At 42.9% G+C, this 27,759-nt stretch overlaps 2 protein-coding genes across 4 annotated transcripts; one reads left to right on the top strand and one right to left on the bottom strand.

The window, feature by feature from the left end:
* Positions 1 to 819: 819 nt before the first annotated feature.
* On the top strand, positions 820 to 26,421 carry LOC118394391 (chromodomain Y-like protein). Of its 3 annotated transcripts, XM_035787563.2 has the most exons (7): positions 832 to 1,630; positions 6,272 to 7,091; positions 7,757 to 8,022; positions 8,399 to 8,571; positions 8,968 to 9,178; positions 11,824 to 11,967; positions 12,485 to 18,849. In XM_035787563.2, exons 1-7 carry the CDS (start codon positions 1,607 to 1,609, stop codon positions 12,641 to 12,643), a joined length of 1,797 nt encoding a protein of 598 aa, XP_035643456.1. In that variant the 5' UTR covers positions 832 to 1,606; the 3' UTR covers positions 12,644 to 18,849. The 3 variants fall into 3 exon arrangements, with proteins under 3 accessions (XP_052319154.1, XP_035643456.1, XP_035643457.1); XM_052463194.1 differs by lacking the exons at positions 11,824 to 11,967; positions 12,485 to 18,849 and adding an exon at positions 25,849 to 26,421 and having other exon boundaries at positions 820 to 1,630; XM_035787564.2 differs by lacking the exon at positions 6,272 to 7,091 and having other exon boundaries at positions 1,232 to 1,630.
* Positions 19,811 to 27,273, bottom strand: rpp40 (ribonuclease P/MRP 40 subunit). The gene is made up of 8 exons (XM_035787562.2): positions 27,005 to 27,273; positions 26,621 to 26,765; positions 26,430 to 26,498; positions 24,455 to 24,550; positions 24,231 to 24,356; positions 23,714 to 23,912; positions 20,301 to 20,435; positions 19,811 to 20,186 (listed from the first exon to the last, which is right to left on the bottom strand). Exons 1-8 carry the CDS (start codon positions 27,119 to 27,121, stop codon positions 19,988 to 19,990), a joined length of 1,086 nt encoding a protein of 361 aa, XP_035643455.1. The 5' UTR covers positions 27,122 to 27,273; the 3' UTR covers positions 19,811 to 19,987.
* Positions 27,274 to 27,759: the final 486 nt, after the last annotated feature.

The raw sequence follows: 27,759 nt of genomic DNA, 5'->3' as shown, positions 1-27,759 counted from the left end.
AGTACCTCCAGGCTCTGATCAGGCCCTACACCCAAACAAGGGCACTGCGTTCATCCACCTCTGGCCTGCTCGCCTCCCTACCACTGAGGTATGTACAGTTCCCGCTCAGCCCAGTCAAAATTGTTCGCTGCTCTGGCCCCCCAATGGTGGAACAAACTCCCTCACGACGCCAGGACAGCGGAGTTTCCGGAGACACCTGAAACCCCACCTCTTTAAGGAATACCTAGGATAGGATAAGTAATCCTTCTCACCCCCCTAAAAGATTTAGATGCACTATTGTAAAGTGGCTGTTCCACTGGATGTCATAAGGTGAATGCACCAATTTGTAAGTCGCTCTGGATAAGAGCGTCTGCTAAATGACTTAAATGTAAATGTAATAGCGGGGAGAATAGGCAGTGGCTCGGGTGGTTGTTGTCCTTGATGATCTTTTTAGCTTTCCTGTGACATCGGGTGATGTAGATATCCTGGAGGGCAGGTAGTTTGCCCCCGGTCATGCGTTTTGCAGACCGCACTACCCTCTGGAGAGCCTTACGGTTGAGGGAGGTGCAGTTGCCTTACCAGGCGGCGATACAGTGGGGCCAAAAAGTATTTAGTCAGCCACCAATTGTGCAAGTTCTCCCACTTAAAAAGATGAGAGAGGCCTGTAATTTTCATCATAAGTACACTTCAACTATGACAGAGAAAACGAGAAAAAAAATCCAGAAAATCACATTGTAGGATTTTGAATGAATTTATTTGCAATTGCCCCACTGTATGTGCCTTTTGTATGAAGGATTTCAGGTCACAAAGGCTATATGTAAGATGTATACATGTAATGTAATAATGTTATATATAGGCCTGTGTAACTACAACATGAAAGGTTTAAGTCAAGTAATGAAAATGGCTTTAATGCATCAGTCTATACAGTCAAAGACATCCCTGATACAGTGCAGAGCATATGAAAATGGCTTTAATGCATCAGTCTATACAGTCAAAGACATCCCTGATACAGTGCAGAGCATATGAAAATGGCTTTAATGCATAAGTCTATACAGTCAAAGACATCCCTGATACAGTACAGAGCATATGAAAATGGCTTTAATGCATCAGTCTATACAGTCAAAGACATCCCTGATACAGTGCAGAGCATATGAAAAAGCAAGAAAGGAAAGGACGTCATGTGTGATCCCCCAACAATTGTAAAGGGCAATATCAAACAGTCGATTGGGAAGGCTAATGTATTGAACATTGACTCCCATATATACACCGAAGCGAGAGAAGAAGAAAAAATGTATATACATTGTGCATCAGTGAGCAACCAGCAGTCTGTCTATGTATCAGTCTGTCTAGGTTCCCAAAAAAAAACGCATCCTTATGCGCAAAATATGCGCAGCTGTGAGAGCGCAAAAAATAACTAGTTCGGGGACACAGACCCCCAGACAAAAAAAGTTCACATGCTGGGCTGGACAGCACAGCACACCGAGGACCAAGATAGCTATAACGTTACGAGGGTTGGGCGTAGTCCAAAGAAACCTAAAATTGGGCTTCATTACATCTTGAGGAGAAGAAGGTGCCTTCAAACCAACAATACGTTTTGATAGCCAAACGGCGAGATAAATTGCTCATAATGGCCTCGGAAGAGCTTTATGAGGTGAGTTTAGCTAGCTTACTATCGACTGCTAGCTAGCGTTATCTGAAATGTTTTGTTTTTTTGTTGGTTAGTGTATTTAGCTAGCAAGCTACTTTCCTTAGAAACAGTAGCTTCATATAAAATGTCAGCCCAGGACTCGTTGCCACATTAGAGTAGTAATGTAGGTCGAAGTCCATATTTTATTAGCATGAGGAGCTGCTGTGTGATTAGCTAGATATGTTGTTGTTGTTGTGATTAGATGCGGGCAGCGATAGTCACGGGGTCTGTTGTCTTCTTGGACAGTTTTAAGTTAGTTAACTAGTGAGCTTTTTGTACTTTCCACTCTGTTACAAGTTGCACACAGATTGTGCATCACTTCTCCAGGTGTAACTTACTCCTAATAATGATTCACATACAATTGTGGCCAGGGTTTTTGTTTTTACATGCCAATCCGACATTTTTAGGCGTATTCTTTCAGACATACTATTCTATATGCAATTCTGTGAATGCTTTCCATCTTTAGTTAGTAGGCTAATTATTATAGGTAGCCAAGTCTAGCCCTATCCTTTATCTAGCCCGTGTGATATAATGGCGTAAAGTTAGTTTCAAACTCAACATGCTCATTGTCTTTCTATCACGTTCAGGTTTGCCATATACTGGTAGTTAAATTGGAAATCTTACCCACAGAGCTTTCACATTAGAAACAGCAAGACAGTAAACATAGGCTGACACATAGCCACAGAAATCTGATGCACATATTAGTACCATCAAAAGTTGACACACCTACTCAAGGGTTTTTATTTTTTACTATTTTCTACATTGTAGAATAATAGTGAAGAAATTAACATTATTAAACAACACATTATGGAATCATGTAGTAACCAAAAAAAGTGTTAAACAAATCTAAATATATTCTATATTTGATTTTTCTTCAAAGTAGCCACCCCATTGCCTTGATGACAGCTTTGCACTCTTGTTAATTCTCTCAAACAGCTTCATGAGGTAGTCACCTGGAATGCATTTCAATTAACAGGTGTGCCTTGTTAAAATGTAATTTGTGGAATTTCTTTCCTTCTTAATGCGTTTGAGCCAATCAGTAGTTGTGAAAAGATAGGGGTGGTATACAGAAGATAGACCAAGTCCATATTATGGCAAGAACAGTTCAAATAAGCAAAGAGAAATGACAGTCCATCATTACTTTAAGACATGAAGGTCAGTCAATACGGATAATTTCAAGAACTTCATGAAGCGCTATGATGAAACTGGCTCTCATGAGGACCGCCACAGGAAAGGAAGATCCAGGGTTATCTCTGCTGCAGAGGATACGTTCATTAGTGTTACCAGCCTCAGAAATTGCAGGCCAATAAAATGCTTCAGAGTTCAAGTAACAGGCCTTCGTGTTTGAATTGCCGCTAAGAAACCACTACTAAAGGACACTAATAAGAAGAAGAGACATGCTTGGGCCAATAAACACGAGCAATGGACATTAGACTGGTGGAAATCTGTCCTTTGGTGTGATGAGTCCAAATTCTAGATTTTTGGTTCCAACCGCCGTGTCAAGTGCTCAGCATATGTGGGAAATTCTTCAAGACTGTTGGAAGCTGATTGAGAGAATGCCAAGAGTGTGCAAGCTGTCAAAGCAAATGGTGGCTCCAAATGGGTCTCCAAATATATTTTGATTTGTTAAAACGCTTTTTTTGGTTACTACATAATTCCACAGTTTTAATGTCTAAACTATTATTCTACAATGTAGAAAATAGTTTTAAAAAATAGTAGGTGTCCAAGCTTTTGATGGTACTGTGTGTGTATATATATACACACTACTGTTCAAAAGTTTGGGGTCACTTAGAAATGTCCTAGTTTTTGAAAGAAAAGCAAAACATTTTGTCTATTAAAATAACATCAAATTGATCAGAAATACAGTGTAGACATTGTTAATGTTGTAAATAACTATTGTAGCTGATTTTTAATGGTATATCTACATAGGAGTACAAAGACCCATTATCAGCAACCATCACACCTGTGTTCCAAAGGCATGTTGTGTTAGCTAATCCAAGTTTGTAATTTTAAAATGCTAATTGATCATTAGAAAACCCTTTTGCAATGATGTTAGCACAGCTGAAAACTGTTGGATTTAAAGAAGCAATAAATCTGGCCTTCTTTAGACCAGTTGAGTATCTGGATCATCAACATTTGTGGGTTCGATTACAGGCTCAAAATAGCCAGAAACAAAACGTATCAGTCTATTCTTGTTCTGAGAAATTAAGGCTATACCATGTGAGAAATTGCCAAGAAACTGAAGATCTCCGCACAAACTGGTTCTAACCAGAATAGAAAGAGTGGGAGGCCCCGGTGCACAACTGAGCAAGATGTCAAGTACATTAGTGTCTAGTTTGAGAAACAGACGCCTCACAAATCCTCAACTGGCAGCTTCATTAAATAGTACCCGCAAAACACCAGTCTCAATGTCAACCGTGAAGAGGTGACTCTGGGATGCTGGCCTTCTAGGCAGAGTTGCAAAGAAAAAGCCATATCTCAGACTGGCCAATTAAAAAGATTAAGATGTGCAAAAGTACACACACTGGGCGGAGGAAGAAGTGTTATGGACAGACACATCTAAGTTTGAGGTGTTCGGATCACAAAGAAGAACATTCATGAGACGCAGAAAAAAATTAAGATGCTTGGAGGAGTGCTTGACGCCATCTGTCAAGCATGGTGAAGGCAATGTGATGATCTGGGGGCGCTTTGGCAATGGTAAAGTGGGAGATTTGTACAGGGTAAAAGGGATCTTGAAGAAGGCAATCAATCCATTTTGCAACGCCATGCCATACATACCCTGTGGACAGCTCTTAATTGGAGCCAATTTCCTCCTACAACAGGACAATGACCCAAAGCACAACTCCAAACTATGCAATAACTATTTAGTAAAATGGCAGTCAGCTGGTATTCTGTCTATAATGGAGTGGCCAGCACAGTCACCTTATCTCAACCCTATTGAGTTGTTGTGGGAGCAGATTGACCGTATGGTATGTAAGAAGTGCCCATCAAGCCAATGGGAGGTGCTTCAGGAAGCATAGGGTGAAATCTCTTCAGATTACTTCAACAAATTGACAACTAGAATGCCAAAGGGCTGTAATTGCTGCAAATGGAGGATTATTTGCCCGAAAGCAAAGTTTGAAGGACACAATTATTTCAATTAAATCATTATTTATAACCTTGTCGACGTCTTGACTATATTTTGTAACTCATTTCGTGTATGTTTTCATGGAAAACAAGGACATTTCTAAGTGGCCCCAAACTTTTGAACGGTAGTATGTGTGCGTGTGTATATACATATATATTTTAAATCAAAGCTGTTGCAATTGCCTAGTTAAATAAAGGTTACATATACACACACACACACACACACACGATAGGAGGAAAATCAAAAAGTAGGCTAATGCAATAACCAGGCCCAATCAGCCATGAAGTCATCTATTCAGTAGTCACACTACTTGCCTGTTGGGTAAAGTAACTGCCTTTTAATGAACCCAGTGTTTTACTGAATACATCTCTGATGTCACACATGTAGCCCGGTGTGAACCAGGAGTGGTATGGTGTTGGTATCCTGTGTATCTAAAGAGTTAAAGGAGCGTGCATTGTGGCTCGTGAAATGATCGACATATGAAGTGGACAGCTTTTATTTTCGACGCAGGGCACCGGTAAAAGTTGTTCTCTGGTGTCTCGTTTGGAAATTTTGATAACCCCCCCCAAAAAAATATTCTGTACAGAGAATAGGAAAAAGGAGCAAAGTTAATCTGTATTATTGATGTTGAGTATTTTCCACCTTATGTAATGTTTGGGATATATAAGATACGCCGTAAGAGCGTTTGTGCAAAACCCGATGCAACTCAAGAAGTGTAAAAAGTTTGTGTCAAGTGTTTGCATACGGAAGGAATATGTTTTGGAGAGTCTGTGAATGTAAAATTTTGCAACTGTGGTAGGGATCTTATTTTCCGAATACCCAGAGTGCCCTGTTTAGGGTGATAAAGGTTGAGGTGTCAAGGATCACGATTGTACAGCAACTCACCTATAGTGAAGGTGGGTGAAGAGAGTTGAAGGGGGAAAAAGCCACCGTGCTGAAGAAGATATGACAGTGGATGTTCTACGTCAATCAAGTGATCTGGATACACTTATTGTGAAGAAGGTGGATCTCGTGGCATTTTTATAGCAGTTAGTAATTGTACTGCACAACAAGTCCAAGAAGCTGGACATCCATTATATCTGCAGTTGGAAGGTTTTTTTTTTTTTTTTTTTGCCCACCACAGCAGCTACGGCCGTCTCCCAAGAGTTACGGCAGAAGCACTACATTGACTACTGTCGCCAGGAAATGTCCCACCATCGCAGGATTCTGAGCCTCTGTAGGGACCTGATTTCAAAAACAGAAAAGCAGGCTGATTTTAGCTTAACATTTCGTTATCGATAGTTTGTATGGATTATTTTTATACCCCCCACATTTCTTTCCTTTTTAGTAGGTAGCGGAATGCACATATAAATTGTTGCTAACGCCATTATACCGAAGAAACGTTTGCCCAGTGTGGGCTATAGCCTAGACGTTTCAGTCTCATTGATCGTGACTTAGTGACTAGTCACTGCCAACTATTTTGTTTAATTCTGTCACAGGTTGAGAAAATTGTGGACAAACGGAAGAACAAGAAGGGAAAGATGGAGTACCTGGTCCGCTGGAGGGGGTACGGATACGAGGGGGACACCTGGGAGCCCGAGTCGCACCTCTCCGCCTGCATGGAGTTCATTCACCATTTTAATCAGTCACACGGCGAAAGACCGAGAGACGGCAGTTTACTGCGCTCCACTCAAAGCTCTCCCAGCACGGCCCACAGCCACAGTTCGAGCAACAACGCCCGCAAACAGATCTGCAGGCCTCAGCCACTCTGCGGCAATAGTGGAGCAGGAGGCCACGCTCTAGTGAAACCCGCCTCTTCGCCCACCACAGCAGCTACGTCCGTCTCCAAACGGCCGCAGCAACCACAGTTGCCACCACTTGACTCTAGCCTGGCAAATTCCAAAAGGGACACACAGCAGCTTATTTTGGGCCAAAAGTACAGTGATTGTACTCCCTGTGCCATTTCTAGTCCAAGCTTCACAGGTGGACCCGTTGCTTCTCCAGTGGGCACGGCGCGTCGGAGTATGGACCTGGCCAGGTCCGGGATCAAAATCCTGGTTCCCAAAAGCCCCATGAGCAGCTGGGTGGACTCTGAAGAGTCGCCCAGCGAGGCGGCCCACAGTCTGGAACAGGGGGGTCAGGAACAGGACTCTGTGCCCCCAGAGGTGGCCCTGTTGGAAAAGCCCCTGGGGTTGCTGCTGGGGCCCGGGGAAGAAAGGGCACGCATGGGGACTCGGCCCAGGACTCAAAGCCAAATCCCATTGATCCCTCAGCCAGTCCCCGTAACACCCACATCCATACGCACCCTCAATGGGAAAGGTAAGGCTTTTTCAATAGACTGCAATAACTGTTGTTGTGCTGTTTACTGAACCCAGGTCTTGTAGTTGTACATTCAATAGTCATCAAATCAAATGTTATGTCAAATGCGCCGAATACAACAGGTGTAGTAGACCTTAGTGAAATGCTTAGTTACAAGCCCTTAACCAACAATGCAGTTAAGAAATAAAAGTACACATTTATTTTTAGAGCAGCAGTAAATGGCAGAAGCCATTGTTGTGTTGCCTCTGATTGTACCTGTTTTATCATTGGAGGACCAGATGCTGCTTGAAGTAGTGTTGGAGGACTTATGAAGGTACAGACTTCTCATTCTGGTCCATGTAGACCACAATGCCCGAGGGGAGTGATTGGGGACACTACCATGCAAATCTTTATTCCAGTCCAATTCCGTTTCTCCCCTTTCGTCTCAGTGTTCACTCATTCGTTATCAATGAACTCAAATTTGGTGCACTGTTCATCTACTGTTGAGTAGAACAGAAGAGAAGCCCGGAAAAGCACTGAGACCTACTCATGACATGCAGTAAACTATTCCGCCTGTTCCAGATAGTTAATCTAGCTGATTATTACAACAGACAATATTAAGAAAGGCAGAAAAGGCTTCCCATTTCCATCCCCCTGTATCTTATGTGGGGTTTTTTAACCACCAGGTACATCGACACTCATGGAGGCTCTGGCAACCAACGGGACGGCTAGCCTGCAGAGCGCCGTGGCGCGAGTAACAGCTGTCTCCGGAGTGGCGGGGAAACGGCGCTTCGAAGAGCAGCGCTCGGTCTTCGACAAGCGCCTTCGGTTCAGCGTACGGCAGACGGAGAGTGCCTATCGCTACAGGGACCTCGTCGTCAAGAAGCAGGACGGCTTCACCCACATCCTGCTCTCCACCAAGACCTCGGAGAACAACTCGCTCAACCCCAACGTGAGTCATACGCCTGCTTGTCTTTCTGCCTGCCTGTCTTCGCCCTGACAAAACAATTGTTTTACAACGTGACAGTTAGTAGTACTTTTTATAGTTTTGTTATGCCAACATTTCCAAAACATTTGGTAGTCAAATATAATTGATGAATGTAAGCAAAATTTCTTTAAAGAAAGTTAAATACTGGTCCTTCAAAAATATATTGGGATGGTTTCCTGGACACCGAGATTAAGCCTTAGACTAAACAAAGTATTTCCAGTGATCATTCTCCATCGAAAGGGCTTCTTAGTCCAAGATCAGGCTTCATCTGTGTCTGGGAAACTGACCCATAAAAATTGATCATATTTTTGAATTCCTCTCCCTCTCTTGGCTGCCTCAGGTGATGAAGGAGATACAGAGTGCCATGGCCACAGCGGCATCAGACGACAGTAAGCTGGTCCTACTGAGCGGCGTAGGCAGCTTCTTTTGCTTCGGCCTGGACTTCATCTACTTCATCAGGCGGCTCACCGACGACCGTAAGAAAGAGAGCATCAAGATGGCCGAGACCATTAGGTAGGTCAGAAGGCTTACCTCTGTTTCTATTTTTTTTGTATGTGGATGATTTTCAAAAAGGGAGAAAAATATATATATTTTTTAAAAGGTCGGCAGGATAAATCAACTTCCTCATTTCTCGATTGTCCAAAAATCTGTCCTCATCCTCCTTGTCCCCCTTATCTTCATCTGCACTGATTAAATAAAACAAAATGGTGGAAGCTCATCATTAGGCTGTCTTTTCATCTCTGGTCAGTTCTTTCAGGTCAGTGCAAATGACAGATTGTCTAGATATCATCGGTTATTTTTGAAACTGGTGATAAAGATGAGTAGAATGCTGTGTTGTAGTGTCAGTCGTTGTAATAATGCCACAGAAGATGGTGATTCAGGCCCAGTCTGTTGTTCTCATCCTGTCAGGACATTCGTGAACACTTTCATCCAATTCAAGAAGCCTATCATCGTAGCCGTGAACGGACCGGCGGTGGGCCTCGGAGCCTCCATCCTCCCGCTGTGTGACGTGGTCTGGGCCAACGAGAGAGCCTGGTTCCAGACGCCTTACACCACCTACGGACAGACACCCGATGCCTGCGCCTCCGTCACCTTCCCTCGCATCATGGGCGTGGCCTCGGTGAGTTGATGCTGAAAATCCTCCACATTCTCAGAGGGGGGAGTTGTTTTGCACAGCAATACAGATATCGTTTGGGGACCTGGTTTTTAAGTGTAGCACTTTTAGAATGTCTTTGCTGGTTTTTCGCTCCAGGACTAGGTTTAATCTGTGTCAGTGATTTGGGGGTGGGGCTAGCGGTTTCTAGATCACATTGTACTGCTGCGGTCGTGGGTTTAAATCGAAGTATCGGTGCTTCACAACGGGTATATGAAGGTTGGGTTTTGATTTGACTATGTCCATTTTCCTCGCACTAATGCCGGCTGGTACAGTACACCACTTTCAAAAATCCTAAACATATCTGAGCCTCTCACGTTAAACGACCGTCTATCTTGTATTGTTTTGTCTTTCCCGAACGTAGTGGTGTGCACACTAAACGATCCGGCTCAGACTACAAGATTCCTCACTTGGTCGTGAAGATTCTCCATACCAAAGCTGTCTCATGAAAACAATGATGTGATTTAGGTTGTTAAATGTAGCTAGAACGATCCGTGGCTCCAAAGCAGTCTCGTAAACGTTTTCAGTCAGAGACATTCACGCTTGCCATTACAGAGTTTAAATATCTAGCCCTAGCATTTTGAATTGAATAACATTTCTTGTGAATATCAGAGCTGTAACGATTTGACGCTTTGGTTAAAGGCAAGTACAGACTCATACCAGTATTAATCATGGCTCCTGCTCCAGAGTCTACACATCCATACCAGTAGTAATCATGGCTCCAGTCTACACATCCATACCAGTAGTAATCATGGCTCCAGTCTACACATCCATACCAGTAGTAATCATGGATCCTGCTCCAGAGTCTACACATCCATACCAGTAGTAATCATGGCTCCAGTCTACACATCCATACCAGTAGTAATCATGGCTCCTGCTCCAGAGTCTACACATCCATACCAGTAGTAATCATGGCTCCAGTCTACACATCCATACCAGTAGTAATCATGGCTCCTGCTCCAGAGTCTACACATCCATACCAGTAGTAATCATGGCTCCTGCTCCAGAGTCTACACATCCATACCAGTAGTAATCATGGCTCCAGTCTACACATCCATACCAGTAGTAATCATGGCTCCAGTCTACACATCCATACCAGTAGTAATCATGGCTCCTGCTCCAGAGTCTACACATCCATACCAGTATTAATCATGGCTCCTGCTCCAGAGTCTACACATCCATACCAGTAGTAATCATGGCTCCTGCTCCAGAGTCTACACATCCATACCAGTAGTAATCATGGCTCCTGCTCCAGAGTCTACACATCCATACCAGTATTAATCATGGCTCCTGCTCCAGAGTCTACACATCCATACCAGTAGTAATCATGGGCTCCAGAGTCTACACATCCATACCAGTATTAATCATGGCTCCTGCTCCAGAGTCTACACATCCATACCAGTATTAATCATGGGCTCCTGCATCCAGCTCCAGTCTACACATCCATACCAGTAGTAATCATGGCTCCTGCTCATACCAGTAGTAATCAGAGTCTACACATCCATACCACATCCATACCAGTATTAATCATGGCTCCTGCTCCAGAGTCTACACATCCATACCAGTAGTAATCATGATCCTGCTCCTGCTCCAGTAGTAGTCTATCCTGCTCCACATCCATACCAGTATTAATCATGGCTCCTCCATACCCAGAGTCTACACATCCATACCAGTATTAATCATGGCTCCTGCTCCAGAGTCTACACATCCATACCAGTAGTAATCATGGATCCTGCTCCAGAGTCTACACATCCATACCAGTATTAATCATGGCTCCAGTCTACACATCCATACCAGTAGTAATCATGACTCCTGCTCCAGAGTCTACACATCCTGGGTGATGTCATCATCTTACTGTCTTTTTCTCTGGCGAGCTCTCATTGGCTACTGCTGATCACCGTTCTCAAAACTTGTCGTTGCACATCTCGCACTACAAGAGCATTGAAGATTTTGTCCCGGTTATTTTTTTTTTATATATATATATATATATGAAAAATTAAAACCATGTATCAAAATACTCGGACTGCCCAAAGACTGGATCGGACCTCAGATTGCGTCCCTGATTCACATGAATCGAGCATCGGTGACGGCCTCACGCCCCCGTGTAGGCAACGACATGGGGATTTTATCTCCGATCTCAAACTTGTCTGGAACAGCCCAAATGGGGGTGAAAATCGTGTAGTGTACACCTGACTTAACATGGGGAAAACAGCTGCGGTGATTGGCTCTCTAATCCAATAGCATAGACAGTGAGACAGACAGGTCAGCACAGACTTTGTTTACATAAGACAATACGTTGCACATTTCTTTACTTCAGAAATACTGCACCAAACACATTAGCTAGATATCAAATTGCTTAACTAAAACATCCTAAAACATCATTTATTACAGATTTCTTTATCTTAGATGCATTCTGGGGATTTTGAGGAAGTGAAATAGGCTTCCTACAGTGTCTCATAGGGGACACTGAATCGGTCAGGAAACACACCTCCAAGACTGAAATCTAGTTTGTCAAATGAGTAACAGAAACTCTTGCTCGTCGTGTTCAGTGGCTCGTTAACCTCCCTCCCTCTTCTCCCTCCACTTCCCTCCCCTTTCCCCTCGTCTCTCAGGCCAATGAGATGCTGCTGAGTGGGAGGAAGCTGACGGCCCAGGAGGCCTGTGCTAAAGGGCTTGTCTCCCAGGTGCTGTGGCCCGGGACTTTCACTCAGGAGGTGATGGTTCGCATTAGGGAGCTAGTCTCTTGTAATTCAGTTGTAAGTCATCCTCTTTCATTTGATTTTTGAAGATTTAAAAAATATATATATTTCTACACAGTCACAGTACGGCCCCTCCCCAGCCCTCGTTGTCCTTCCTCTTTTTGTTCACGTTTTTGTCTCATCAAAACCATAAACATCACATCACTGACACTCATATATATGTATACACACACACACACAAACATACACTCTCTCCGAGCCACAACAGTGGCCACTTGAATTGTTAGCTTTTCAATGTCTCCCAACCCGAAATGGAACCAAGAGTGTGTTTAATAATAATTATATAATGCTTTTAGGAATACATTGAATTGAGATCAAGTCACAATATCTGGATGTTGCAAAATTTCTCATGATTCGTCTGTGCAGACATTGTTGACATAAGAGTGACCTCATGTCCCACAAGGAATGGTTAAGCGAGTCTATGCCAATAACCTTTCAATGCATCCATATCCATCAGTCATTTTCCTTTCCTGTTTTCCCACCGGGTGGGGTGGGGGCCTCTGCTGCACTGTAGGTCCTGCGGGAGTCCAAAGCACTGGTCCGAAATGCAAACCGGGCCGCCCTGGAGCAGGCCAACGAACGCGAGTGTGAGGCGCTGAAGAGAGTTTGGGGTTCCTCGCAGGGGATGGACTCCATCCTCCAATATCTGCAGAAGAAGATAGATGAGTTTTAAGGAAAGCACTTATCCCCCATGTTCCCGAGCCCCATTCAGTGGGGGAACCAGACAAACAGCACTGGGAGTGCAACCGGTTCAATCTGCAATCTGTGTGATTCATTTTATGTGTGTGTGTGTGCCCATTGAGACGTTGATGCTGGACCTTTAAATCTTCCTAGCATCCTGGTGACCATATGTTGACCCTTTACCACAGTGTTTCCCAACCCTGGTCCTTCAGTAGCCCCAACAGCCCAACCCTGGTCCTCCAGTAGCCCCAACAGCCCAACCCTGGTCCTGGAGAACCAGGGTTGGGCTGTTGGTGCTACTGGAGGACCAGGGTTGGGCTGTTGGGGCTACTGGAGGACCAGGGTTGGGCTACTGGAGAACCAGGGTTGGGCTGTTGGGGCTACTGGAGGACCAGGGTTGGGCAACAATGTTGAGGGGTACTGGAGGACCAGGGTTGGGCTGTTGGGGCTACTGGAGGACCAGGGTTGGGCTGTTGGGGCTACTGGAGGACCAGGGTTGGGCTACTGGAGAACCAGGGTTGGGCTGTTGGGGCTACTGGAGGACCAGGGTTGGGCAACAATGTTGGGGGTACTGGAGGACCAGGGTTGGGCTGTTGGGGCTACTGGAGAACCAGGGTTGGGCTGTTGGGGCTACTGGAGAACCAGGGTTGGGCTTTTGGGGCTACTGGAGAGCCAGGGTTGGGCTTTTGGGGCTACTGGAGAGCCAGGGTTGGGCTGTTGGGGCTACTGGAGAGCCAGGGTTGGGCTGTTGGGGCTACTGGAGGACCAGGGTTGGGCAACAATGTTGGGGGGTACTGGAGGACCAGGGTTGGGCAACAATGTTGGGGGGTACTGGAGAACCAGGGTTGGGCAACAATGTTGGGGGGTACTGGAGGACCAGGGTTGGGCTGTTGGGGCTACTGGAGAACCAGGGTTGGGCTTTTGGGGCTACTGGAGAGCCAGGGTTGGGCTGTTGGGGCTACTGGAGAGCCAGGGTTGGGCTGTTGGGGCTACTGGAGGACCAGGGTTGGGCAACAATGTTGGGGGGTACTGGAGGACCAGGGTTGGGCAACAATGTTGGGGGTACTGGAGAACCAGGGTTGGGCTGTTGGGGCTACTGGAGGACCAGGGTTGGGCTGTTGGGGCTACTGGAGAACCAGGGTTGGGCAACAATGTTGGGGGGGTACTGGAGGACCAGGGTTGGGAAACACTGCTCTACCCTGGCCCGCCCGAAATACCATTCCACATTACAGGTTCAACTAAACGTGGCCTAGATTGAAAGGGCTGGAGGGATTGGAGGAGGTGAAGACATTGATGAATACACAAAGTATCTTGCATAGTGGGGTGTTTGTCCTACTCACCTCAGGATTGACTTGGATGGGATGTTGTATCAACATGGATCAGAATTTATGACACAACAAAAGTTCACATTGAAAACTTTGACAAAAACCTAGGCGACTTTCCATTGTGGAGCCTGCAATAAGATGCAACTCTGAACTCTTGGGAAAACAGCGCCGCCCAGTGGATGGGAGGCTTATTGGATTCTCCACATTGACCCCTGTCAAGCTTTCCATTCAAAACAGGATTTATTGCTATTTGAACTGAATGGAGGCCGGGATTAAATTTAAAAGGTGCGTTGTCGAGAAGTGTAATACACTTGACTTTTAAAAGGACATTTTAAGCTTGAGCCGTCATCTGTAGCGTTCACCATGAATGCCATCTTCGAACGTCAGGGTAACGGCCTAAGACTCATTGTCAACAGTGCAGTGCCTTATGAACAGCACACGCCTTTGATTGAATCCAGGACAGAGTATGTCAGATTAATTTTTAACACAGCTCCTGACTGTATTTTTTTACTTTTTGTCTAACTGATATCATCTGTAGATGATATTTCACCCAGGTCATCTTTTTGTTGTTTTATTTGGCTTGGGGGACTGGATTTTCCACCAAAAGGTTTCTATAGTAAACAGATTTTTTTGTTGTTTTAAGTTAAGACTTTATTACAATTTAATATTCTGCAACTCCTGATTTATTCCATCCATGAAACATACACGCAAAGGAGAGACAATTACAAGATTCTGATACAATGTTTATGAATGCAGTTGTGACGAGGCTAGGGTACACGGTTCAAGGCTCAGTTGTGACGAGGCTAGGGTACGCGGTTCAAGGCTCAGTTGTGACGAGGCTAGGGTACGCGGTTCAAGGCTCAGTTGCGACGAGGCTAGGGTACGCGGTTCAAGGCTCAGTTGCGACGAGGCTAGGGTACGCGGTTCAAGGCTCAGTTGTGACGAGGCAAGGGTACGCGGTTCAAGGCTCAGTTGCGACGAGGCTAGGGTACGCGGTTCAAGGCTCAGTTGCGACGAGGCTAGGGTACGCGGTTCAAGGCTCAGTTGTGACGAGGCTAGGGTACGTGGTTCAAGGCTCAGTTGTGACGAGGCTAGGGTACGCGGTTCAAGGCTCAGTTGCGACGAGGCTAGGGTACGCGGTTCAAGGCTCAGTTGCGACGAGGCTAGGGTACGCGGTTCAAGGCTCAGTTGTGACGAGGCAAGGGTACGCGGTTCAAGGCTCAGTTGTGACGAGGCTAGGGTACTAGCTAAAAGCAGTGCCTTGTTCTTTACTCCATTTTCTAATGTCAAAATGTGTGTTCTGATCTGAAGCGATTATCAGTGAGAATACACTCAGTACCATTGATATAGGACTTTTGCAGCTTCATCATATCTCACCTTGTTTTTTTGTTGTTGCTGCATTGAGCAAAGGATACTTTTAAAATGCTGTGGAGGCATTCTATTTACATTAGTCAAAACCCTGGGGGGGATGTACAGCTTTTTGAGTTTGTAAAACAAAACCGTTATTCGCCTACAGTTTGTTTTTGTCTTTTTATATATGAATTCTGGCCTCACCAATCATTTGGCCATATTCCTTGTTTCACTGGATTTATAAAAGTAGCAGAGCTCGGGGTAACAGATGTCATCGCAATATCCCGATATCTGGACAACTGCTGTTACCTTCAACCTATGTCGATAAAGAATTATGGAAAATGTCATTATTTATATTGTCTATGAATATTTAAATATTTAAAGTGGAGATGGTTTGGACAAAAATAGTGTCTGTTTTTGAGTCATTGTTCATGGTTTGCTTCACAGTTGATTTTATTGAAAAGTGAAGTATCTTCTCGGGGCAGTCTACTCGTGGACATAGTATGATTTTTAGTTACCACTTTCAGTTTTGGCCTTCGCGCATAGATGTATAAAATTGTTAACGCCGCAACTGCACCAGTCGGCTTGTTTTATTAGCATATTTTTTTCTTCTAGAAGGGATAGAAGTCAGTATTTCGGTTGAGATTTTCTGTAAGTAAAGGTGAAGAGGTATTGCGTATCAATAAGGCGATTCTCTTTGTAAAAACATGTCCTTTTGCTTAGTTTTCCCAAATTGTGCCTGAGAAGCATGTCATACCTCGAGTGCTCCAGAGTGGCGCAGCGGGTCTAAGGCACTGCATCTCAGTGCTGGAGGCGTCACTACAGACCCTGGTTTGATTCCAGGCTGTATCACAACCGGCCATGATTGGGAGTCCCATAGGGCGGCGCAGAATTGGCCCAGCATCGTCCGGGTTTGGCCGGGGTAGGCTGTCATTGTAAATAAGAATTTGTTCTTAACTGACTTGCCTAGTTAAATAAAGATGTTTTTTTTACGTACTTCATGTTTCACTGAATGCGGATTTAGAAATATTAGCAGGCGCCTTCAACACTTGGACCACAGCTTAGTTAATGTAATGTCCTCAACATGTTTTTCTCATTGAAGAAATTTACTGTATTTAAAAAATATATAATTTGTAGTGTGTTAACACAGCATGATGATCAGGCTTGTCTAGTGTACACAGAATTCACTCATTCTGTTGAAAGATTCCAAGAAGCGTTGTTGAAATTGACTGCATTTTTGTACATCAACGAAATCATTTTTAAGTACGAAATCCCATAATCCTCACTCTTCTGAAGAACTGTGTGAACTGCCTTGACTCAAATCCTGGTACAGCATTTTTGCATACATGTGACCTATTTTGTAGTTGAACTTATATAAATATACATGCTGTACAATCTGAACGTGTTTTTTTTTTTAATATAGATTAATGAAATCTATACTCGCTGTGAAAATAAATGGTATGAACCTGTTAAAGTAATATTGTGTTGGTTAGGTTATACAGTGCATTCAAAAAGTTTTCAGACCCCTTGACTTTTTCCACATTTTGTTAGGTTACAACCTTATTCTAAAATGTATTAAATCGTCCCCCCTCATCAATTTACACACAATACCCCATAATGAAAAGGTAAAGTTTTAAATATATGTTTGCACATTTATAAAAAATAAACTATTACATTTAGATAAGTATTCAGACCCTTTAGTCAGTACATTGTAGAAGCACCTTTAGCAGCGATTACAGAGTCTTCTCGGCACACCTGTATTTGGGGAGTTTCTCCCATTCTTCTCTGCAGATCCTCTCAAGCTCTGTCAGGTTGGATGGGCGAGCGTTGCTGCACAGCTATTTTTAGGTCTCTCCAGAGATGTTTATTCGGGTTCAAGTCCGGGCTCTGGCTGGGCGACTCAAGGACATTCAGAGACTTGTACCGAAGCCATTCTTTGCATTGTCTTGGCTGTGTGCTTAGGGTCGTTGTCCTGCCTGAAGGTGAACATTCGCCCCAGTCTGAGGTCCTGAGTGCTCTGGAGCAGGTTTTCATTAAGGATCTCTATATTTTTCTCTGTTCATCTTTCCCTCTATCCTATCTATCTAAGCAGACAATGAAAGCTCTTACAATATTCGATGATTACATTTCTCTTAAACAGGCTATAGGTGTGCACCACCAAGTCAGAACTGTAGGTGAAATTAGGAGGGGACACTATATAAACGAGTCATCCCGCAGTGTTTGTGATTATACCCTGATGAAGACAGCTTGGCTGTCCAAACGTTGGTATTACATTTTTGCATCTGAGCTCCTAGAGAGTGTGTGGCTCTCTTTTATTTTGAAATTAGGAGGGTCAAACAGGAGCAAATTATTAGGGTGAGGCACTAACAGCTTACTACACAACATACACTTAGTATTACTTTCGTAGCTACAGTATACACATCTCCCTGGGATATTACATCTATACAGCAGCATACAAGACATTGTTGGACTCACCTTGTGCTGTGCCCACTTGAACAGGTGGCGCGGCGGTCCTTCGTGGGTAAATGTTGTCATCAAAGTCCGGCATTTTCTGGATTTATGGTGCTTTCAAGACAACTGGGAACTCGGAAAAAACAAGGTAGAATCATGACGATGTCATTGATCTTCAGGTCGTAGCTCTAGAGTTCCCGAGTTGGATGACCGTTCAAAACATATTTTCTCAGTCAGAGCTTGTTTTTTTTTCCTCCAGAGTTCCTGGTTGATATTACTGAAATCAGATATTCCAGTTTTGAGCGTTGCAGAAGCCATGCTGGATTGACACCACGGCCAATGTTGAATGTTTATCCTTTTAAGCTTGGAAAAGAGACCCTTAAACCCAGACTTGGGACCACACATCCACTCCACTGAAGAGCAGGCTAGTGCAATGCTTGCAGTTAGCCACTGATTCCTTCCAAAACCACTCAGTTGAATTTGTGATTTCCAACTTGTGTAATGTTTATGTCCAATGGCCGATGAGCACCAACTACATTTGATCTATTATTTCTCTTCATATGACAAGGACTTGCCAGTAGATAGTCGACTTGATTCATGATGACTGCTAGCGAAGGTTTTGAAAGTATGAACATTCTTTACATTTTCCTTATTGACTGACCTTCATGTCTTTTAAAGTAATGGACTATTTTCTCTTTGCTTATTTGAGCTGTTCTTGACATTATTTGGACTTTGTCTTTTACCAAATAGGGCTATCTTCTGTATACCCCCTACCTTGTCACAACTGATTGGCTTAAACACATTAAGAAAAAATACAGAAATGTACTTTTAACAAGGCACACCTGTTAATTGAAATGCATTCCAGGTGACTACCTCATGAATCTGGTTGAGAGAATGCCAAGAGTGTGCAAAGCTGTCATCAAGGAAAAGGGTGGCTACTTTGAAGCATCTCAAATAGATTTAGATTTAACATTTTTTGGTTACTACATGATTCCATGTGTGTTATTTCATTGTCTTCACCATTATTCTACAATGTAGAAAATAGTACAAATAAAGAAAAACCCTTGAATGAGTAAGTCTCAACTTTTGAATGGTACTGAACAAAAATAAATGCAATAATTTGTAATATTTTACTGAGTTACAGTTCATGAGTAAATCAGTCAATTGAAATAAATTCTTTAGGCCCTAATCTATGGATTTCACATAACTGGGAATAGATATGCATCTGTTGGTCACAGATACCTTAAATGGGCCTCAAGATCTCGTCACGGTATTTCTGTGCATTAAAATGGTCATTGATAAAATGCAATTGTGTTTGTTGTCTGTAACTTAAGCCTGCCCATACCATAACCGCCACCATGGGGCACTGTTCACATCAGCAAACGGCTAACACAGCATGACATCATACACGTGGTCCTCGGTTGTGAGGTCGGTAGGACGTACTGCCAAATTCTTTAAAACAATGGAGGCGGCTTATGGTAGAGAAATTAACATTCAATTCTCTGGCAACAGTTCTGGTGGACATTCCTGCAGTCAGCATGCCAATTGCAAGCTCCCTCAAAACTTGAGACATCTGTGGCATTGTGTTGTGAGACCAAATTACACATTCTTGAGTGGTCTTTTATTGTCCCCAGCACACGGTGCACCTGTGCAATGATCATGCTGTTTAATCAGCTTCTTAATATGCCACACCAGTCAAGTGGATGGGATTATCTTGGCAAAGGAGAAATGCTCACTAGCAAGGATGTAAACAAAACATGTTTGAGAAATAAGCTTTTTGTGCGTATGTTACATTTCTGGGATCTTTTATTTCAGCTCATGAAACACGAGACCAACACGTTGCGTTTATGTTTATGTTCAGTGTATTATGGAAATGTTTTGAAATGACAATGCACATTTTATTTTTTATCCAGATTTAAAAAATAAAATGTATCTTGTGTAGCACCTTTACTTGAAATGACTGGATGAAATTAATTTCATGTTTCCTGAAATGTATAAAAACAACCAAGAACAACTTACTATGAGCACTTCAGTTGGACTCAATTATTTTATTGAAGATGGCAAAGATAAAAAATAAGATTGAGCAAATTAGTAGATTTCTTTAGAAACATCACAATTGAAAAGCAGTAAATTTTGTGAACAGTTTTGTACACATAATACCTTATTTTCCTAAAAACCAAGATGAAAAAAAAAAAATTGTTTTGTGGTCATCATGGGGGACATCTATCATGGGAGCCAGTGCCCATGTGCAACCAGTAGTCCTGGTTCTTGAAGAGGACGAGGTTGTAGAAGTTTTCACCACCCTTGTGAAACCCGTGTTCTGCATCTCCCCAGGAAACGGGACTGTCCATGAAGCCGTGTACAGTCAGTGACAGCCAGGACGTGATTTTGGGTTCGTCAAAGAACCGCCTGGTTTTAAGAAGACCACATCGTAAATTAGTATATATTTAAGACTTGATTTTTTTATATAACTTATTTCATGAGTGAACCGATACAGTCATGTGTTGCAGAAGGTGAACTTACTGCAGTTCCTGCAGCAGAGAGTAGATGTCTTCGGGCAGCAGCAGGCCGGACACTGTACAATGCAGGGCTTGGCTCACCAGTGTTTGGGGCTCTGGACAGACGTATGTTGAAAGGAAGCTGGCTGCTGTATTGTCACTAAACAACAAACAACATATTCACTAGCTTTCTGCATGAGTGTGTTTGTGTTATGAGAGAGAGAGAGAGAGATCAGCCACAAGGGAGAAGTTAATAATACCATGACAGATTTCCCTCTCTCTTACACAAGTGCCCAGTGCCACATACAGTGCTTTCAGAAAGTATTCATACCCCTTGACTTGTTCCACATTTGTGTTACAGCCTGATAAAAAAATAAATATTAAATAGTTTTTTTCTCTCACCCATCTACACACAAAACAGCTGATGCGCCATGTCTAATATTTTTTTTTAAAGTCGAGTTATTGCTCGCCTGAGGTACAGTACCTTATGATAAGCTGTAGACCACACTGTCTACCAAGAGAGTTCTCATCTATATTATCTGTAGCCGTCTATTTACCACCACAGACCAATGCTGGCACTAAGACCTCACTCATCAATCTTTAAAAGGCAATAAGCAAACAAGAGAATGCTCATTCAGAAGTGGCACTCCTAGTGGCCGGGGGACTTTAATGCAGGCAAACTTAAATCAGTTTTACCACATTTTTTACCAGCATGTGAGAATGCTATTTAGTGACCACAGCTCAGCATTCAACACCATAGTGCCCACGAAGCTCCTCACTAAGCTAAGGACTCTGGGACTAAACACCTCCCTCTGCAACTGGATCCTGGACATCCTAATGGGCCACCCCCAGGTGGTAAAGGTATGCAAAAACATGTCTGCCACGCTGATCCTCAACACAGGGCCCCCCTAGGTGTGTGTACTTAGTCCCCTCCTGTACTACCTTTTCACCCACGATTGCGTGGCCAAACACGACTCCAACACCATCATTAAGTTTGCTGGCGACACAACAGTGGTAGGCCTGATCACCGACAACAATGATACAGCCAATAGGGAGGTGGTCAGAGAACTGACAGTGTGGTGCCAGGACAACAACCTCTCCCTCAATGTGAGCAAGACAAAGGAGCTGATCGTGGACTACAGGAGGTGAGCCGAACAGGCCCCCATTAACATCAAAGGGGCTGTAGTGGAGTGGGTTGAGAGCTTCAAGTTCCTTGGTCTCTACATCAGCTATATATCATGTTCCAAACACACCAAGACAGTTGTGTGTCCTCAGGAGACTGAAAAGATTTGTCATGGGTCCTCAGATCCTCAAAACGTTCTACAGCTGCACCATCGAGAGCATCCTGACCGGTTGAATCACCACCTGGTATCGCAACTGCTCGGCATCTGACCGTAAGGCGCTACAGAGAGTAATGCGTACGGCCCAGTACGTCACTGGGGCAAAGCTTCCTGCAATCCAGGACCTATATAATAGGCAGTGTCAGAGGGAAGCCCATAAAATTGTCAGAGACTCCAGTCACCCAAGTTGTAGTCTGTTTTATCTGCTACCGCACGGCAAGCGGTACCGGAGCGCCAAGTCTAGGACCAAAAGGCTCCTCAACAGCTTCTACCCCCAAACCATCAGACTGCTGAACAATTAATCAAATGGCCGGACTATTACATTCCCCCCCCCCCGCATTTGTTTTGTACACTGCTGCTACTCCCTGTTTATTATCTATGCACAGTCACTTCACCCCTACCTACATGTACAAATGACCTCTAACCTGTACCCCCGCACACTGACTCGGTACTGGTAACCCCGTATATAGCCTCGTTATTGTGTTACTTTTTACTTTATTTGGTAAATATTTTTCTTAACTCTTCTTGAACTGCACTGTTGGTTAAGGTCTTTTAAGTAAAGCATTTCATGGTAAAGTTTGATTTGATAATGACAGTGAAAATGTTTAGACATTTTTGTACATTTATTGAAAATTAAATAGAAAAATCTCATTTCAAAGAGAAAGGAGGACTCTTCATGATTTGTTGTTATTAGTTATTTGTATGGCATGTTGAACATGCCATACAAATAAAGGCATTGTAATGTATTATATGAATAGTGCCTTGGTCCTCCTTTCTTTTTGATGACCAATTTACCCCTTTTACCAAAGAGCACCTTCTATCTAACAAAATCTACTATTATGTACCTTAGCAGCGCTTCCCTTCCTCCTCTTTTTCTTCTACAAGAAAAATATGATTTACATAAGTATTCCCACCCCTGAGTTAATACTTTGTAGAAGCACCTTTGACAGCGATTGATTTGAGTCTTTCTGGGTAAGTCTCTAAGAGCTTTCCACACGTGGATTGTGCAATATTTGCCCATTATTCTTTAAAAAATAATTAAAATTGGTTGATCATTGCTAGAAAACCATTTTCAGGTCTTGCTATAGATTTTCAAGTAGATTTAAGTCAAAACTGTAACTCGGGAATATTCACGGTCTTCTTGGAAAGCAACTGCAGTGTAGATTGGTTGTGTTTTAGGTTATTGTCCTGCTGACAGGTGAATTCATATCCCAGTGTGTGGGGAAAGCAGACTGAACTAGGTTTTTCTCTAGGATTTTGCCTGTGCTTAGCTCCATTTCATTTTTAAAAATTATCCAGAAAAACTCCTCAGTCCTTAACAATTACAAGCATACCCATAACATGATGCAGCCACCACTATGCTTGAAAATATGGAGAGTGGTACTCAGTAATGTGTTGTATTTGCCCCAAACATGACACGTTGTATTCAGGATAAAAAGTTCATTTCTTTGCCACATTTTTTTGCAGTATTACTTTAGTGCCCTTTTGCAAACAGGATGCATGTTTTGGAATATTTATGTTTTTTATTTTCATTCTGTCAATTAGGTTAGTATTGTGGAGTAACTACAATGTTGTTGATCCATCCTCAGTTTTCTCCTAACACAGCCATTAAAATCAAACTGTTTTAAAGTCACCATTGGTCTCATGGTGAAATCCCTGAGCGGTTTTCTTCCTCTCTGGCAACTGAGTTAGGAAGGACGCTTGGATCTTTGTAGTCACTGGGTGTATTGATACACCATCCATAGTGTAATTAATAACTTCACCATGCTCAAAGGGATATTCATTGTTTGCTTTAAAAAAAAAAGTGTTTTCCCATAGGTGCCCATATTTGAGAGGCATTGGAAAACCTCCCTGGTCTTTGTGGTTGAATCTGTGTTTGAAATTGAGTGTCCGTTTGAGGGACCTTACAGATAATTATGTGTGTGGGGTACAGCGATTTAAGGTAGTCGTTTCAAAAATCATGTTAAACACTTATTGCACACAGTGAGTACATGCCACCTATTATTTAACCCATTTTAAATGCAGGCTCAAAGGATGTGAGAATACTTCCTGAAAGCACTGTTTTATATCCATTAGAACTATATGGTTGTGTACGTACCAACTGACACCAGCGCTCACTGCTCCAAGCCACTCCAGGAAGCTGTGGGGGTCACAAGACCGCTGATCCCCGCGCAGGTCCAAAGCGTTCAGGGATGGACATGGCAGATCCTTCAGGGTGTGGCTACTGACCACTGGTCTGTGCTCTTTCCACTGGTAACGGGACAGGAGACTCTGCAGCGCTCTATCCCCATCCGCCCCTTGAAGTCGACAGACGCAATTTTAGAAATGCTTTGAAAGAAAACATTGGTCAGCTTACGGAAGTTCAGGGTCGTATTCATAAGAGCATACTGTAACCAACAACAAAAACGAGTTTCTTATTGGACAAGTTCAGGGTCATATTCATAAGAGCATACTGTAGCCAACAAAAAACTTGTTTCTTATTGGACAAATTCAGGTGGTCCCCTCTCTGTTTCCTCTGTTTTCTTCCATTTAGTCTATTGAAAACAACCCAGGACAGACTAGACATTACATGCCTCAGACTCAACAGTGCAAACAAACACAAAAGGTTCTCCTACCTGAATTGTGACGTCCTAGCAGGAAGTCGCTTTTCAGAGGCACCCTTTCTTTAAGGCCGGAGAGAACTCGCTGGTAGCGCTTCCCTTCCGGCGCCATGGATTTGTCCGTCAGGTCAATGGTCACGACTGCAGAACATCCTCATTGTTATTAAATTCAACCAGGTGAGGTGTGGAGCAATTAAATATCAATACATAATATGAAAATATACATTATCCTTTCTCACCATATCTCATGGGCTGTCTGTGATTGTACTGTGACGGCTTTCCCTCCAGACCCAGCTGTTCATACGTGTCCTTATCCACAGAGAGGATCAGCTGACCTTGGATTCAGACAGAGCAGAGGTTTATTTACAGGACCAGTCAATGTAACATCGGGCCTCCTTTCTTGTAGTACATTGTGCTAGTATTTAAAGTCAAAATACAACCAGTTTTGATGGTAGTGGAGTTAGTTTAATAGAACTAGCATTGACTGCAAGCTGTATCACAACCGACCGTGATTGAGAGTCCCATAGGGCGGCGCACAATTGGCCCAGCGTCGTCCGGGGTTGGCCGGTGTAGGTCGTCATTGTAAATAAGAATTTGTTCTTAACTGACTTGCCTAGTTAAAAGGTTAAATAAAATAAATAATCTCCACTGACCCATGTGGTAGCCTGGCAGGGGAGCTCTGGGGTGTATTCATTAGTGCACACTGAAGCAAAACATTTGCAACAAAAAATGAGTGTTTCTTATTGGACAAATTTAGGTTAGTCCCGCCCCGTTTCGGCCCATTTGCTTCCTAGTGAATACATGCCTGGCAAATGCCATTGGTTCTATTGCCCAGGACAACATGACTGCAATTTTGTGATGTCTTCTAGTCCCAATATTACACACTACCGGTCAAAGGTTTTATAACACCTACTCATTCAGGGGTTTTTCTTTATTTTTTACTATTTTCTACATTAGAATAATAGTGAAGACATAACTATTAAATAACACATGGAATCATGTAGTAACCAAAAATGTGTTAAACAAATCTACATTTATTTTATATTTGAGATTCTTCAAAGTAGCCACCCTTTGCCTTGATGACAGCTTTGCACACTATTGACATTCTCTCAACCAGCTTCATGAGGTAGTCACCTGGAATGCATTTCAATTAACAGGTGTGTCTTCTTAAAAGTTAAGAAATTGCAGCCCAAATAAATGCTTCACAGAGTTCAAGTAACAGACGCATCTCAACATCAACTGCTCAGAGGAGACCGTGTGAATCAGGCCTTCGTGGTCAAATTTCTGCAAAGAAACCACTACTAAAGGACACCAATAAGAAGAGACTTGCTTGGGCCAAGAAACATGAGCAAGAGACATTAGACCGGTGGAAATTTGTCCTTTAGTCTGGAGTCCAAATTTGAGATTTTTGTTTCCAACTGACACGCGATATGGGTGAACGGGTGATCTCTGCATATGTGGTTCCCACTGTGAAGCATGGAGGAGGAGGTGTTATGGTGCTTTTCTGGTGACACGGTCTGATTTATTTAGAATTCAAGACACGCTTAACCAGCATGGCTACCACAGCATTTTGCCACGATATGCCATCTCATCTGGTTTGCGCTTAATGGGACTATCATTTGTTTTTCAACAGGACAAAGACCCAACACACCTCCAGGCTGTGTAAGGGCTATTTTACAAAGAAGGAGAGTGATGGAGTGCTGCAACCAAATTGAGATGGTTTGGGATGAGTTGGACTGCAGAGTGAAGGAAAAGCAGCCAACAAGTGCTCAGCATATACGGGAACTCCTTCAAGACTGCTGGAAAAGCCTTCCTCGTGAAGCTGGTTGAAAGAATGGGAAAGAGTGTGCAAAGCTGACATCAAGGCAAAGGGTGGCTATTTGAAGAATCTCAAATATAAAATATATTTTGATATGTTTAACACTTTTTTGGTTACTATATACATTATTTAATAGTTGTTATGTCTTAACTATTATTCTACAATGTAGAAAACAGTAAAAAAAAAAACTAAATAAAAACTTGAATGAGTAGGTGTTCTAAAACGTTTGACCGGTAGTGTACTTTCTAGCCTGTTTTCGACCATGGCTACTACTCTACACACAGGCTTAAAATTGACAGTGGTCTTTTATTAAGACTACAGCGGTAGGACTACAGTGTGAGTCATGTTCTGTAATAAGATGATAATAGGTAGAACACAGTGGTAAGGGAACTCACCGCTCGGGAGAAGTGCAATGGTGTTATCCTGGTCAATGCTTGTCTTGTAGGAAAGAGCATAGAGAGCACCTGGGAAAACAAATAGGCATACTTTAAACTAGCATGAAAATAACAATTTTTTTACTGAAAGGTAGTTGTTTCATTTACCCAATTTAATAGTGCATGCAATAGTTATCCTACTATGCACTTACCATTCCACACAACATTCTTCAAGAAGTCTTTATCCAAAAACTCATAGACTGGTACATTTTTCACCAGAAAATACTTGCTGAAATTGTTTATGACACTGGCCAGCCGGGAAGAAAGGGCACCACATCCCGGTATTACAACCGACACCTGAGAGGATGAATTAATGACCTTATGTTTTTAGTTCACATCACATGCATCTAGAGTATCACACATTATTACATTGGTAATTTGCTTAATCCACAGACACAGGCTAGTTAGCAAAAAGTGTTGTTTAGATTTAACACGTAGGTGAAACAAGTGGCAAAGCAAACGAAGTGGCTGCAGGTTCCGTGCAGGTAATCTAAACCATCTAACGTTAGCTACCACAGAACCATAAAATTGCTTACCTTGTGGTTAAAATAATGTTTTGACACGTGAGTGTCGTGTCTAGACTTTTCATGCTCAAAGTTCGATTTCTCGCAAACAAGTAAACTTCTTGGACACTTGTCTAGCTCCGGGTACATTTTAATAGACTTCTATCAACAACAACAAATCTAAACACATTTAAACCAAAGACATTTAGCTATACACACACTTGTGAATCAAACATGTGAAATACAGTATGTTCCTCTCTGAACGTGTAAACTACTTCCGGCTAGTGAGCCAGCGTGCTTGCTTGTCACGTGTTTAAAGTAGCCAATAGCGACCATAGCAAAACTCTAAACCACAGTTTAGAAACCTATAGTCTTTGTCCAAACCATCAAATATGCCAATTCCTCGTTCAGAAGGACGCGACGTTTTGGATCGTTCAGGTAGAAATATGCTATGTAGAACAAACATACCTCTCTTACATGTAGTATAAGGAATCACATAATCTCTATTGACAGCAGTTATATCTGCAACGTTCGAGGATGTTATGCAACCAAACGTGGCCCTGGCCTGCCAACAGAAATGTGCGTTAGATGAGATGTCCCATACGTAAGATCTGTAGTGGTCAAGGAATTACATTTCATGACATTTATTTTGAAACAAGTTCAAGTTTATTAGTAGTACGTACAAAATACACATGGCTGCCCAACCAAATGCTTACTTAAAGGTTCCTTCTCGACAATGCAACAACAATAACAAATAATAAAAGATAAGAATACGAACGTAAAGTAAA

The sequence above is a fragment of the Oncorhynchus keta genome, chromosome 15, assembly GCF_023373465.1.
Source record: "Oncorhynchus keta strain PuntledgeMale-10-30-2019 chromosome 15, Oket_V2, whole genome shotgun sequence".
Classification (NCBI taxonomy): domain Eukaryota; kingdom Metazoa; phylum Chordata; class Actinopteri; order Salmoniformes; family Salmonidae; genus Oncorhynchus; species Oncorhynchus keta.
Note: the sequence above shows the minus strand (reverse complement) of the source record. Positions and strands in the feature narration are given on the sequence as shown.